This window comes from Pinus tabuliformis, chromosome 3_2 (assembly GCF_031772625.1).
Source record: "Pinus tabuliformis cultivar Carrire ecotype Pingquan chromosome 3_2, CPIR1, whole genome shotgun sequence".
In the NCBI taxonomy this organism is placed as follows: Eukaryota; Viridiplantae; Streptophyta; class Pinopsida; order Pinales; family Pinaceae; genus Pinus; species Pinus tabuliformis.
Genome location: NC_142302.1, coordinates 1,235,724,151 through 1,235,737,584, shown reverse-complemented (window position 1 = coordinate 1,235,737,584; position 13,434 = coordinate 1,235,724,151). Strand labels below are relative to the sequence as shown.

The window sequence follows — 13,434 nt, the reverse complement described above, 5'->3', positions numbered from 1 at the left end:
CAGAAAAGCGGTATGCGGCCCCTGGTTTTTTCGTAAACAGCCAAATAAAACCGTCAAAAAAACCGGTGAACCCTAAATCGAACCTTAAAAAAATTCGATTAAATTCGCGTTCAGGTTCGGCGAACCTGAACGAATTTCAAATTTTTTTTGAGGTTCGCCGAATTTTGAACCTGAACCTTCAAGTTCGGCGAACCCTGTGACATAGGCTACAATAGACAATCATAAAGTCACACAGTGTCCATGTGATTGTCATAGATAGAGATATTCACCTTGGTTTCCACATTGAGAACAGAATAGACAACAAATTTATTAAGAATGATAACATGGCAAAATTGGCCTGTGGGATGGAAAAAATTACCTCTCATGCAATACTTCTTCCACATATGAAAGATATAAATTAAATTTAAGAAAAAGAATCGACCCATCAGAATATTTTGAAGACTAAACATAACCTAGGTATTCTAGCATATCAAGAAGAATGAAGACACTGAAAATATGGACAAAAAGAGGAACAATGGTCCATTACTTTAACGTCTTCCAAAAACGAATACGCAATTTTGTAACATGCAAATCCCAAGACAGGAGGAGATACCAAAATTATCAAAGAAGAATAAAATAGTAAAGCATATGAATAAAATGGCTCTAAAGCCTCATGGTTAACCTTGGTAAAATGCCTGTGTCTTTTAGAGCTACAAAAGAGCTCCAAATTCAGGTTACACAAGTAACAAAAATATAAACATGTCTAGGAGGAATGTATGCACTCACAAAATCATTATCATTGACAAAATTTTAGGAATCCATATATGGAACCACAGACAACAGGTCACTTGCAGCCAACCAACAAAAATATGCCTGGTAACAAAGCCAGCAAAACAAAAAAATTTACCTGAACATGAGATCCTGTATCTGTTATTTTGAGCAGCTGGAAAACACGTGCTGCAAGCTCTGCATCAATGATTTCCTGTGGCTCTGAACTGTATACATTGCAAATCATCAGGATTGAATGTCAATTCATAAAAGAATTATCTTATGAAACTTCTGTAATTAATTATACCTGGAACTTGTACTTGGTTTGAATTTTATGATAGATGCAATAATATGAACAAGCCAAGCAAGTTGCCCTTCTATTATAGACAAGTCATCATTGTCCCCACTAATGGGAAGCCTCACTCCTTCCTACAAAAACAACAACAAATTGCACACCAAAATTAGACATGCATTATGCAACAGACGTACAAGTCTGCCACCAAGGATGCCCTTGAGCGAATGTCAGATATATACCGTATATGTTTGCAATATAGGCTCCAAAAGCTTTATAATGTACAAACTGCTGCTCTCATACTGCCACATAAAAACAAAAGATTAACTTTACAGCAAAAACTAACAAATACCTTGACCAAAAAAGAATCTTAGCTACTTTCCAAATGTCTTGAAAACATTAAGCTTTGTCTGCACATTTTTTGTCCACAAAAAGCTAACACTAAAGCAGTTTCAGAATAAGTCTGCACCTGAAACCGACAGATGTATGGAAAATTGTCAAGCTGATCCTGTAGAAGTTCAACATTATCCAGAGGATCCTCTGAAAGGTCATCTGGTAATATGGCCTAAAACACACCAAAATTTGATACACCGAGTAAGATCAATTCTATGTTCTGATGGCACAAGATATCATTTGCAACCACTTGGAAACATAGACAAGATGTGTCTTTATATGAAATTTGTCTAATGGAAGAGGCTGATGATGAACAACAATCAAAAAAGTATCAGAGAGCGAACATAGACATCAATAAAACCATACAAAATCATACCTGAACACAATCAAACCTCGAAGTAATGAAGCCCTCTGTTATTTTAGGCACAAATTCATCAAGAAGACTTGGCATGTCACTCTTCAGATATGGCACAGATGTGACTAGTCTGGACCAAAGTCCTAAAAGGTAATATACACTGCTGCTAGCCCACTGCAGAAACAAAAGAGACCGCAGAAATCAAAGGAAGCAGGCAATCCTTGTTCAATTCACAGCAAGCACCCTGTTGAATAGTTTCAAAAAATATGTAACGAAGTGTTTCAAAGTTTCAAACCTGCCATGATTGCAAAGATTTCAATGTGAATTCTGCAACCAACCGTATCCAATCACTGTAACCTTCCACATTTACAAGCTCAGATAGCTGCAAAAGTAAAATCTTAGTATTGCTGTGAAAAATTCGCCAATGAAACTAGATTTGTGCTATAAGATATCAAAAACTACAATGGGAGATGTAATGAGGGAAGACCCTAATTCCTGCCATGTGGATCAGGGAGTTGTCAAAAGCAAGAGAGAATAACAATTAAATTGCATGTGTTGAAATGCACTCCTACTCATCTGTGTGTGGTCCATTTTCCCAGTTTTCACACTAGGATGCATAGATACAGCATCCAGAATGGATACTGCAAACTTTTAGAAAAACGGGATGTGATACAGCTAGGATATGGAAAACACATCATAACTACATATACACACAAATGCACACACATAGATCTATGCAAAAAAGTAATAAGAAGTTGAGACAAAAGTTCAGAATACTCTTCATGAATTTCAAAATTGGAAATAGAGAGAAAGAGAGATATCATCAAGGAGGCTGAAGCCCTCTATTTATAACTTGATCTATAAGAGCTTTGGATTAGCATTCTTCTTTTATTCTTTTATATTTTTCCGTTTAACTGACCAAAAGGCTCACTTAAACAGTCGATACAGTATTTCAGAAAATTAAAACGTTACAGAAACAATTCAAAGGTGTTTTGTACAAGGATCTACTTCCAAAATGTGGAAACATAATTTCAACACCGGGGGGGTTGTGTTTCTGATAACAAAGTTTCTACAAAACCAATACTTTTTGCAATTGTTCAGATGGATATTAGTTATCCAGATCCCAAAGTGCTCCTAAACAACATTTGAAAAACAGTCCAAATAGGCTCCCAAGTCTGACTCAGTTCTTTGAGGAAAGTGAGTCAATTTAACTCCACTATGATTGCAACTTGTCCTTGAATCATAATTTTGAGTTTGAATCATCAGCATGACATAGACACTCAACTCAAATACATGTCAGTTTGACTTGGTAAGTTTGACAGAGTTAAACCCAGTCATCTATCTACGAAAAAAAAAATTGTTCACTTTCATATACCAATTCCGCATTAGACAACCCACAAACTTGTCAATTGCCCAGAATCAAAGACTCTTTATCCTAAGTGCAATCATCTATATAATTTGCAATGAACTAATATTGAAAGTTTAATGATATGGGCATTGTAAATATTCAATTTAAATAAAATATTTCCTTTCTTGAAACTTGGTTTATTATTTTTATTATTTCTGGACTCAACTTGAAGATTCTTTCAAGCCCGACTCAACTCCTATACTACAGTCTCATTGAATCAACCTCCAATGCAAATCTAAAAATTGTGATCATTATTACAACATGTATATTCTTTGTGTTTGGATGTGGAGGCACATATCCCAATATATAATGGCTCTTTCACAAACATTGCATCATCCATTCATCCTATCTATCAATATAAAATATACCTAAAATAATAAAATGTGACCATATGAAAAGCATATTTGTATAAGATGTCTTTAATGGGAGTGTTACCGCTCAAACTACCAGGGGTCCTAGGAGGGGATCCTATAGAGCAACTACTAGGTCAAGGGGCAACAATGGAGCAATAGCCCATTGTCACCTCAGCTAAGGCTCACTACTCTTTACGGACTTTCATTGATGGGAGGAGACCCAGTATAGGGGCAATCACTAGGAATGATGGATCTATGAATGGATAGAGAAAGATTCCTAAGGCCTATTCACAAGAGAGGCTGAATTAGATAGCTTCCTTGCTTCAAAAGCAAGGTGATGGGCTCTCTAGGAAGGGCTAAGAGGATTCTTGAGCCTAGGTTTAGAGGATGTTCCTTAACAAGGGGCTTCTTCGACCTAAGGATCATTACGGATAAGAGGCTTCTATGTAATCCTTGTGGAATTGGAGTTACAAAGTTGTGGGACCACACAAAGCCAAGTGGACCCAAAACTAGGTCAAGGATATGGAGTTGATCAACCAATGAGTGGGTTGACCTAATTAAGGTAGGGAATAGGATCAAAGCACTAATTTTCTTTTGAGATTTGAAAGCAATGATCCCAATGAGGACGCTAACCCAAGTCAATCTAAGGCAAGAATTCATCTCGTGGCTAAGGCTTGCTAAATCTTTGGATTCCACTGTCGGATTTGTTTCAAAATTGGAGGAACTCTAGACAAAACCCCAGCGTAGTAGTGGACCAAAAGTCAAGGTGATTGGATGGCTAGAAGGGAATTTGATTGATGCCCTAGGTGACCTATTAGGGCTAGTCCTAGAAAGAGAAGGAGAAGGCGAGAAAAATAATCGTTTAAGTGACCACCAATGGTTGGATCAGTGCCCTTCCTTTGGGAGAGATGGAATCAAGGTGAATTTGTAATTTCGAGAGAATTAACCCAATCAAGGAGGCCTCTAGGCAACTTCGCATGGAAATTAGGGCATGAGAGCAGCTACCCAAGGACTTTATACTTCGATGTGCAATGATTGATGACTTATCAAGGTATATTCAATAAAATTAACCTCTAGGAACATTCACCCATTCGTACATGACACATGCAATGTATGCAACGCTTCAATAGATTAAAAATTCCACCATTTAGCAGAGTACCAGTAAATAACAAACCTAGATGGTGAAAATCCCAACAACATTCATGTGATATGATAAATACAAAAATAAACATCAAAAAGAAATCACTTACATGTAAAATCAATATATCCAATCATCAAATCATGACAAGAATGAAGCTCCAAGACCAAGAGAATAGAATCCAAACATCAAAATTCGTCCATGAAACCAAACTCGTCCTCCAAAAGGGAATGTGAAATTCTCCAAGTAGTTACTAATTCCAAATCCAAGTGGTGATGAGAGAAATGAATCACCTCTCATCAATTTATATGATCTCTAAATAGTTCGATCTGCCTAATTAGGCCTAATTAAACCCCAAATAATAAAATAATGTGCAATAATAACATCCCTTGTTGACAAGCCCACAAAGATAGCTCAATAACATAAAATAAGCCTCTCAAGAGGTCAAAATAATCAATATAATGAGTTGTTGTGCCATTGAGAAGGTATAAGGAAGTCCAAATGTGCCATGGTGAAAGAATGGACTCAATAATAGTGGACAAGGGGTTAGCCCCTTGTTTCCCAAGTATGTCAAATGTGGTGCTCCCAAGTGGGTGTGGGGGCACAAGGACGTCCTCATTGGTCTCCACGTGGATCGATGATGCTTGTAAACCATCTGTAAAGGCTAGGATGATGACATAAGCCCTCCCTTTGTCTCCTGCAATGAGACACGTCCTCATCTGAACCCTGGAACATCTGCCAAGTGTATGGTACAAGGGTGGAACCGGTTGGACATGGTGAACCGGGTGCATCATCCTCATCCAATAGGTGGAACACGAGCAATCACTAGGTGGAGTTGTGGATCCATGAAGTACTCTCTACTATGGTGGAGACCCATGGCTCTCAATGCTCACCCTGCAAGTGCCAATGTGGCCCTGTGGAGGGCTTGGACCCCGTATAAGGAGACCAAACCCCAAATGGAGACCCACATGCAATCCTGCATAAGATCCAATGCATCCCCTTGCACCCCGTATAAGGAGACCAAACCCCAAATGGAGACCCACATGCAATCCTGCATAAGATCCAATGCATCCCCTTGCCCTCCAATACAACAAATCATTAGAATAATCAAGTAAAAAAGCTTACAAATCATGGAATCAATGGGGCACTTCATGGTGGCATGCCCCTCCATAATGGGCTTTGGCATGTACAAGTGTGTCCAAGCTCAATAAGGGGGTTAACCAAGGAACTTATTAGGTGGTTTTTGCCTTTAAAAGGGGTGACAGGTACGTGGTACATCCATCAGGTGGTAGGTGGCACGTGATATAGTGATGGAACAGAGTGGGGATCAGGGGAATGCTCTAGGCCACATGTCATGGTACAAGGGTAGTTATGATGAGGAAGGCCCACACTTGGGTATATGAGTGTAGGAGGGAACAAATAGTGGTACATGAGTTACCCTGGCCTTTGTAAAGGAGATCCCACAGGACTAGGATACAAGGCTAACCACCAAATCGGGCAAAAGAGACAAGAGCTCAAACCTAGCCCAATCTTTCGGTCGAATCCTCCCACCAATCCATGCCCAAACGTGTCCAGGATAAGTAAGTTAAATTACTCAATTATACTAATGAAAAGCCATACCTCCAGGGTCGAGAGGCCCACCTTCAAACATATGATCATAACAGATGGGCGAGGGACCACATGGTCGGCTCAGGTGGTGGAGATAGTGGCACATCAAGCTATCAAGTGGCTGCAAAGGAGTTGTTGGCTGTCAGCTGAGGACCATATAGGAGAAAAAATTTATCCTATGCATACTACCCACGAGTGCTAGGTAACAGGGGGATAAATAATTCTCTCATATCTAGTACTTTTGAATCCATATTAGTAGATAAGATAAGACAATTTTATTAATGACCAACAAATCACCAAAGTGATGATAGACACTAGGGGTACAAAGACCACTCCAATAGAACCAAGATAATCTATAAGCTCAAGATCAACTATCTCAACGCCAAAAGCAAATAAAACATTTTATATTACAGTACAAGGAAAAGAGCCTCAAGATTCAAGTCCCTCTAGTTGGACAAGAGATAGAGGGCATCATCCTCCTCTGGTGTCAAACATACAACAGTCAATTTTCAGTTAATCTACACCATACTTGGTTGGACTCAAATTCTAGTTTCTCCATATGAAATCCAATGAGGTCGAAACCACTCTCAAACATCCTTAGTCATTTCATGGTAATGAAAATTAAAGTAAAAGGACACTCAATTTTCAATTAATCTACACCATACTTGGTTGGACTCAACTTCTAGTTTCTCCATATGAAATCCAATGAGGTCGAAACCACTCTCAAACATCCTTAGTCATTTCATGGTAATGTTAAAAATTTAAGTAAAAGGATGAAAATGAAAAATAAAGGATTTAACATTACCATTAATTGCCAACATTGCTAGGGTTGAGATGTGTTAGGCAAATGAGAGGGTAGGCATGCTTTTCTTGGAGGGGCTATTTTTGGAGGAAAACAACCCAAAATTTCCCTCAAAACAACTTCAAAACTCACAAAACTGCATTCTGTGGGGTTTGTAGTTGGCCTGGCAATAAACCAACCGGTTTAGGATGGAACCGGCTGGTTTGACCATAAACTAGCCAATTCCATCCTAAATCAGTCAGTTAGGGCCAGTTTTTGTGACATTTGGGCGAAATGGACCCTTCAACCGGGTTTTTTGGTCAGTTTGACTCGGTCACCCAATGAACCGTCGGGTTGTACCGATTTCTGATTCAAGTCGATCGGTTTTAAAACATGTTTATAATTGAATGTGATGCTTCTGGGTTCTGATTAGGAGTTGTGTTAAAGCAAGATGGTCATCCTATAGCTTTTAGAGCAGAGAACGAAATAAGAAGGAGCGCTTGAAACCAGCATACGATAAAGAGATTCTTGCTATTATGCATGCACTAAACAAATGGCAATAATATCTTCTAGGAAGCAAATTCTTGATACATACAGATCATAATAGCAAAACCTTTGATTTAGAAATTCTTCATAAGAAAGGTAAGGGCAATGTTGTAGTCGATGCTCTAACTCGAAAAGACGAAGATCCATCATTATTTGCAATCTCAACTATAGTTCCAAAATGATTAAACAAAATTCGAAGTGAATACACGAAGAATCTAGAAATAGGAAACATAATCAACAATCCTATTCAAAACTCAAAATTTGAATGGAGGAATGACATCCTTTGGTATAAGGGACAAATCTATCTAAGTCCCACTTCCAAATTCAAAACCAAAGTTCTTAAGGAGTGTCATGACTCACCAGTAGTTGGACATGTGGGATTTTTCAAAACCTACTATAATGTATGTCCACCATTTTCTTTGGAAAGGGATGTACAAGGAAATACAAAAATATGTGGCAGAATGCAATAAATGCCAAAGAAACAAAAATGAAAATATTATGACATCAAGATTGCTCCACCCCTGCATATTCCAAACCAAAAATGGGAAGAAATATCGATGGATTTCATTGATGGGCTACCCATGTCGAACGAAAAGGAAAAAATCTTTGTGGTAGTAAACCAACTCATTAAATATGCACACTCCATGGACATAAAGATATCAGACTCGGCAAAATAAATTGCTGAAATATTTACAAATTGCATGAGTTCTCAAATATCATTGTTAGTGACAAGGATGCCAAATTTAAAGGAAAATTCTAGAAGGAGTCCTTAAACAAATTGGGACATCCCTCAATATGAGCTCATCCTACAACCCCCAAACAAACGGCCAAACTAAAATTGCTAATAAATGTTTGGAAGCATATCTTTGTTGTTTTGCAATAGACAAGCAAACAAATGGTTTGTATGGTTGCATCTAGCAGAATGGTGGTACAATTCCACTTATCATAGTTCAGCAAAAATGATGCCATTTCAAGCTCTCTACGGTTATGAACCCCCTAATCTAGCCCCAATGATCAGCTCAATGGGTTGAGTTCTTGTCGTTAAAGCACCTCTACTATTGAGAGGTCACGACCCACGAGTACAATTCTCTCAACACTCTCGGGGTTAGTTTCCATTGTTAAGCCGATAGGAAGTGATCCTTTTGGGTAGATCTGCCTAGTACAATTATTCCATGGACGTAGCGGTCACCGATCTTCGGGGCCCGTGAACCACATAGGAAAAAAATGAACCCCCTAACTGGAAAGGGTTAGCCATAAATGACATAAAAAATCCAGCAATAGAGAATCACCTAGAGGAGAACCAAAAAGTTGTTCAAAAACTTAAGAAAATTTTAAATATCGCGAGAAACTCTATGAAGCAGCAAGTTGACCAACGTAGGTCAAAAAGAGAATTTAACAAAGGAGTGGGTATATGTAAAGATCCAACCCTATAAACAATTATTGTTAAAGCAACAATGAAAAAACAAGCTAGCTTCTAAATTCCATGGACCATATCAAATTATCAAAGAATTTAGTCAAGTGGCTTACGGTTTAAAATTATGTAAAACAAGTCGCATCCATAACATTTTCCATGTTTCTTGTCTAAAAAAGATGTTGGGGAACATCAAACAACACAAACAACACTTCCTACATCGAAGGATTGGAAAGGCTATCATTGCCACCAGAGACAAGCAATTACGTTCCCGAGTAATTAAAGAATACCTCAACAAGTGGAAGAGTCTATTGAATGAAGATGCCTCTTGGGAGATGTAAGATTTTCGTCAACAACATTCCTCGTTACCTATGCTTTGAGGATAAAGCATTTCTTGAGGTAAAGGCAATGTTATATATAAAAAATTAAATAAATATTAATTATGTACAACGGGCATGATCAAAGATCAAGACCCCTCATGTAAAGGCACCCGAGGCTATATTTAAGCCAGGGGACTTCATTGTAAACACCATTCATCACATTTATTCAAATTAATATATATAAATATATCTCTTATTTCCAATACTCTAGTTTTCTCTGTTTCAACTTTCAATCAAGATTTTGTTTGAATGATGGGCACATTTCTACTAGGGTCATGACAAAGGAGTTTAACAATAAAATCCAATGGCAACATTGCAACCCCCGGGCCCCAATCCTGAAATCCAGAAAATTGTTAAGTCCGCTGGATTTTGAGTGGGATCTAAAAATCTACTTTCTCCAAATGAAATCCAATGAAGTTGCAATCACTCTCAAACATCTTGAAACAATTAATGGAATGTCAGAAATTGAAGTAAAAGGATGAAAATAAAAGACTTCAAGAATTTAACATTACCATTAATTGCATAGCATTAGTAGGGCTCTAGGGTTGAATATTAGGTTTTCCCACTCATAAATTATTTTTTTCAGGAGAAATTCAGGAACGGGGACACCCAGCCCCTTGTAAGGGGGACACCCACAGGCACCCCTTTTGGGGGAACACATCCCGAGCATTTGAGAAATGTTTTCCCGTGTTTTTAACCACTGATAATAAAAATTTGAGACAATGGAGTTTATAATTCAAGTCACATTGTCTTTAACAATTTAACATTAATGTTAAGAATTACTATTAGAAACATACTGGACAGGGAGGGCTTAGATTTTTTCACATTTTTCAATTCTTTCACACTGGTCCTCACATGCAAGCCTCTGCCATCCACATCAACAAACCTTGACTCAGCCAAAAGTTTGAGTAAGAAGTTGACTCAACATAGTTAGGACAAGTCAGATGTTGACTTTCCACTGGCCCCATCAATGATTAGTTTGGACTGGTTTTGATAATAGCCTTATCAGAATAACACATTTAATAGCATTAGTCCATACAATGAACTCTATCCACATCTATGGTCAAGCAATGACAATTTAGCTAATGAATTAAATGGCATTCACATTTCAAATAAGAAACTTAATAAAGTAAATAACATACAAACAAGAGAGGAATAATACATAAAAATGCAATTACATATGTAATCAGCAAGTTACACTGGCAGAGTTCTACTTTTTCAAGAATGAATTGGAAATATGCCGATATTAAGATGATTAATGGAAAAATATCAGTGATATATCATATAGCGAGACACACTGGAATCTGGCAAAAACAGAAACTCAAGACTTTACCTGATAATTCACCTTGAAACGTCCAAGAAGGCGGCAATACTCATGGTAATTGTCATGATCCGCAAGACCTGTAAGTAAATTAAAACCAATTTCAGACCTACCAGCCAAGTATAGCTTTCCATCAAGAAAATACAGCTATATGGAGAGAATAAAAGCAAAGAAAAAATGACTGGCATGCACTACAGCCCCATAATACATCAAAATATGACATTTTAAGCAACTACAAAATGTTAAACAAAAACCATGGTAACATACAAGTTCAAAAATTAAAATTACATACGAAATGCTTTAAATAATTTCATCTTGTCTTTCAAATTTTCAAAAAATGTGCTTCTATTATGGATGTTTCTTTTCCAAATAAAATGTTAAAAACATAATCAGACAAGTAATGTTATCCCATATTATAGTACTGATCTCTTGTTTTACATGAGATTTAAGAGATACATACAACTTGATATATATATATATATATATAATTTCATCAGATTTTGATATACTGTAGTTATTTCAAAATGAAAATTTAGAATACGATAAACTCTCTCTCAGCCGATATTTTGTTCTGATCATCTTCTGTCCCGTACAGAATTGTCTCTTAAGGACCTACATATAACATTGCTACTTGCTGTGTTATGTTCAACCGCTGATCATTGATGAGAATCAGTTAGGTGAATAGAAAATGACCTATACTGATATAACTGCAACTCCTATCCCTCCATTCTCAAATTGATTTTCTAGCTTCTTGTTTTAGGAGATGCTCTAAGCCCTCCCTCACAGCTGCTGTTACTTGATGTACTTTCAAACACACTGACCTACAACAGTCACTCGTGAACATTCATATTATTTCTCTTTCTTTCGATTTACTAATTGCAATCACTTCAATTATCAACCCACCTACTAATTTAGATATTATATACACTAATAAATACTTCTAAATTCTAATGCAATGTTCAGGGTATAGTGTTTACAGTTACAGTAATCTATTTCTTGCATTCTTGATTTCTTATGTGAGATTTTGTTGAAATGGTACCAGGGAGGTGTTTCCTAGGCTTTTCTCCTTTTGTCCTAGGGAGACACATAAATCACCTTTTGTCTAAGTGATATTATGAGTTTATTAATATCAAGGGGGCTAATGTACTTTTTATGTGGAGATGTACTAGGTACTTTATTATTAAAGTCACATGTGATTTAAAAGTTACTTTATGTGAAGTAATAAGTACACTTTATTTTATTAAAATGACTTACATAAACTAAAGTGACTTTATGAGAAAAAGTGATCAAGGTACTAAAAACATTAAAAGTACTAGGGAGGCTCATTAATAGAAAAGGGGACCACATGAGGAGGGGTCAAGTAAGGGACTCATCTCCACCCTTGATCTAATGGTTTGAAATTAAATCTCAACCATTAGATCTGGGAGATAGGGTTCCAACTTCCTATCTTACTGGAAAAACAGAAGGAAGAAAAAGGAGTTCATCCTTCTACACTTCAACTCATGAGAGCATTGAGAGGAGAAGAGGAGGAACGCAGAGGAAAGGAGGCAGGGTTTTGCAGGAAGAAACTTTACAGCAGAGACCAAGAGTTCATTCACAGCATTTCGAATTTAATCTCAGGGCCAAGTTCAAGTCTTGAAAAGGATTCGAATCAATTGGAGGCAGCCTCTGTTAGCTTCAGCACTCAAGTAATGGGTCATTTATGAGCCAAAATATCAGTTAGGGCCAGCATATTACCTCAGCCACTTACCTTCACGAGTTCTGAGATTTCTGGAACAACTCAGCGAAAATTTTGGGCCAGTGGAGCGAGATTTTCGGGCCTCCATTTTTGTGCATGGAGCTGCTTGGTTGGGAGAGAAATTACCTGAGATTTGTGGTGTTTTGTGGTGTAAATTCCCCGTATCTAAGGAGCTGAGAAGAGGTCAAATCTACAACTAGAGGAGAGCAGACTGAGAAGTTAATATATGAGTCCACAACTCAGCTGAATGAACACCTCTGAGATGCTACTTCAAGGAATGATATAAGTTTGGAATTCTTGTTGAATTATTGTTGTAAAATTTCCTTTAAAAAGCAAAATAAAGCCTTCCTTCAGAACTGGTTTTCCCGAAGAGGCAGTGGGGTTTTTCCAGGGTCAATTGACCAAAAATATTTGTGTCACAATTGTGTGTGTGCATTTAATTTGTCTTTTATATTAGCTTTGCTAATTAAATGGTGGAATAGTCCTAATGTTTTATGTAAATGCAATTATCAGTCTCATGTTTCATGATGGGTTTGGACATTGAACCATGCAAAACATAAAACTGGGTTGGGCTACAATTTAGAGTCTAGACACAATTTTCTACATATTTCACATTGCTGTCAATTTCAAGCACATATCTGTGACTTTTCTTATTCCTATTTTAAATAAAGTTTATAAACAAGTCTGGGTAGGCTAAGATGACATGGAGTTGCTTGCTAATTACTGTCAATCATTGGAACGAACAAAGTTCGTTCTTAAGTTAAATACTCCAGAAGACTCGGAATATAAAGATCTCCATTTAGAATACAAGAATATATATTAAAAGTATGAATAAGAATGATGATACAATTGAGAGTGTGAGGCTTGCTTATATACCAAGCAGCTGTCCCTTTATGAACGGTCATGTCTCCTTAGACATGCCTCTTTGTTTAACTAATTATTACTTATTTATATATTATTATG

The 13,434-nt window shown here is 37.2% G+C and overlaps 1 protein-coding gene across 13 annotated transcripts in view; it reads right to left on the bottom strand.

Moving 5' to 3' along the window:
- Positions 1 to 13,434, bottom strand: part of LOC149185213 (ARM repeat superfamily protein) — a 378,063-nt gene that overhangs the window by 175,092 nt on the left and 189,537 nt on the right. For all 13 annotated transcript variants that reach the window (XM_089417804.1, XM_089417816.1, XM_089417818.1 and 10 more), the window contains 7 exons: positions 10,746 to 10,813; positions 2,083 to 2,169; positions 1,809 to 1,961; positions 1,509 to 1,604; positions 1,282 to 1,341; positions 1,055 to 1,176; positions 887 to 974 (listed from right to left, as the gene is read on the bottom strand). In XM_089417804.1, the coding sequence (XP_089273930.1) occupies positions 887 to 974; positions 1,055 to 1,176; positions 1,282 to 1,341; positions 1,509 to 1,604; positions 1,809 to 1,961; positions 2,083 to 2,169; positions 10,746 to 10,813 (674 nt within the window). The remainder of the gene's footprint in view (positions 1 to 886; positions 975 to 1,054; positions 1,177 to 1,281; positions 1,342 to 1,508; positions 1,605 to 1,808; positions 1,962 to 2,082; positions 2,170 to 10,745; positions 10,814 to 13,434) is intronic.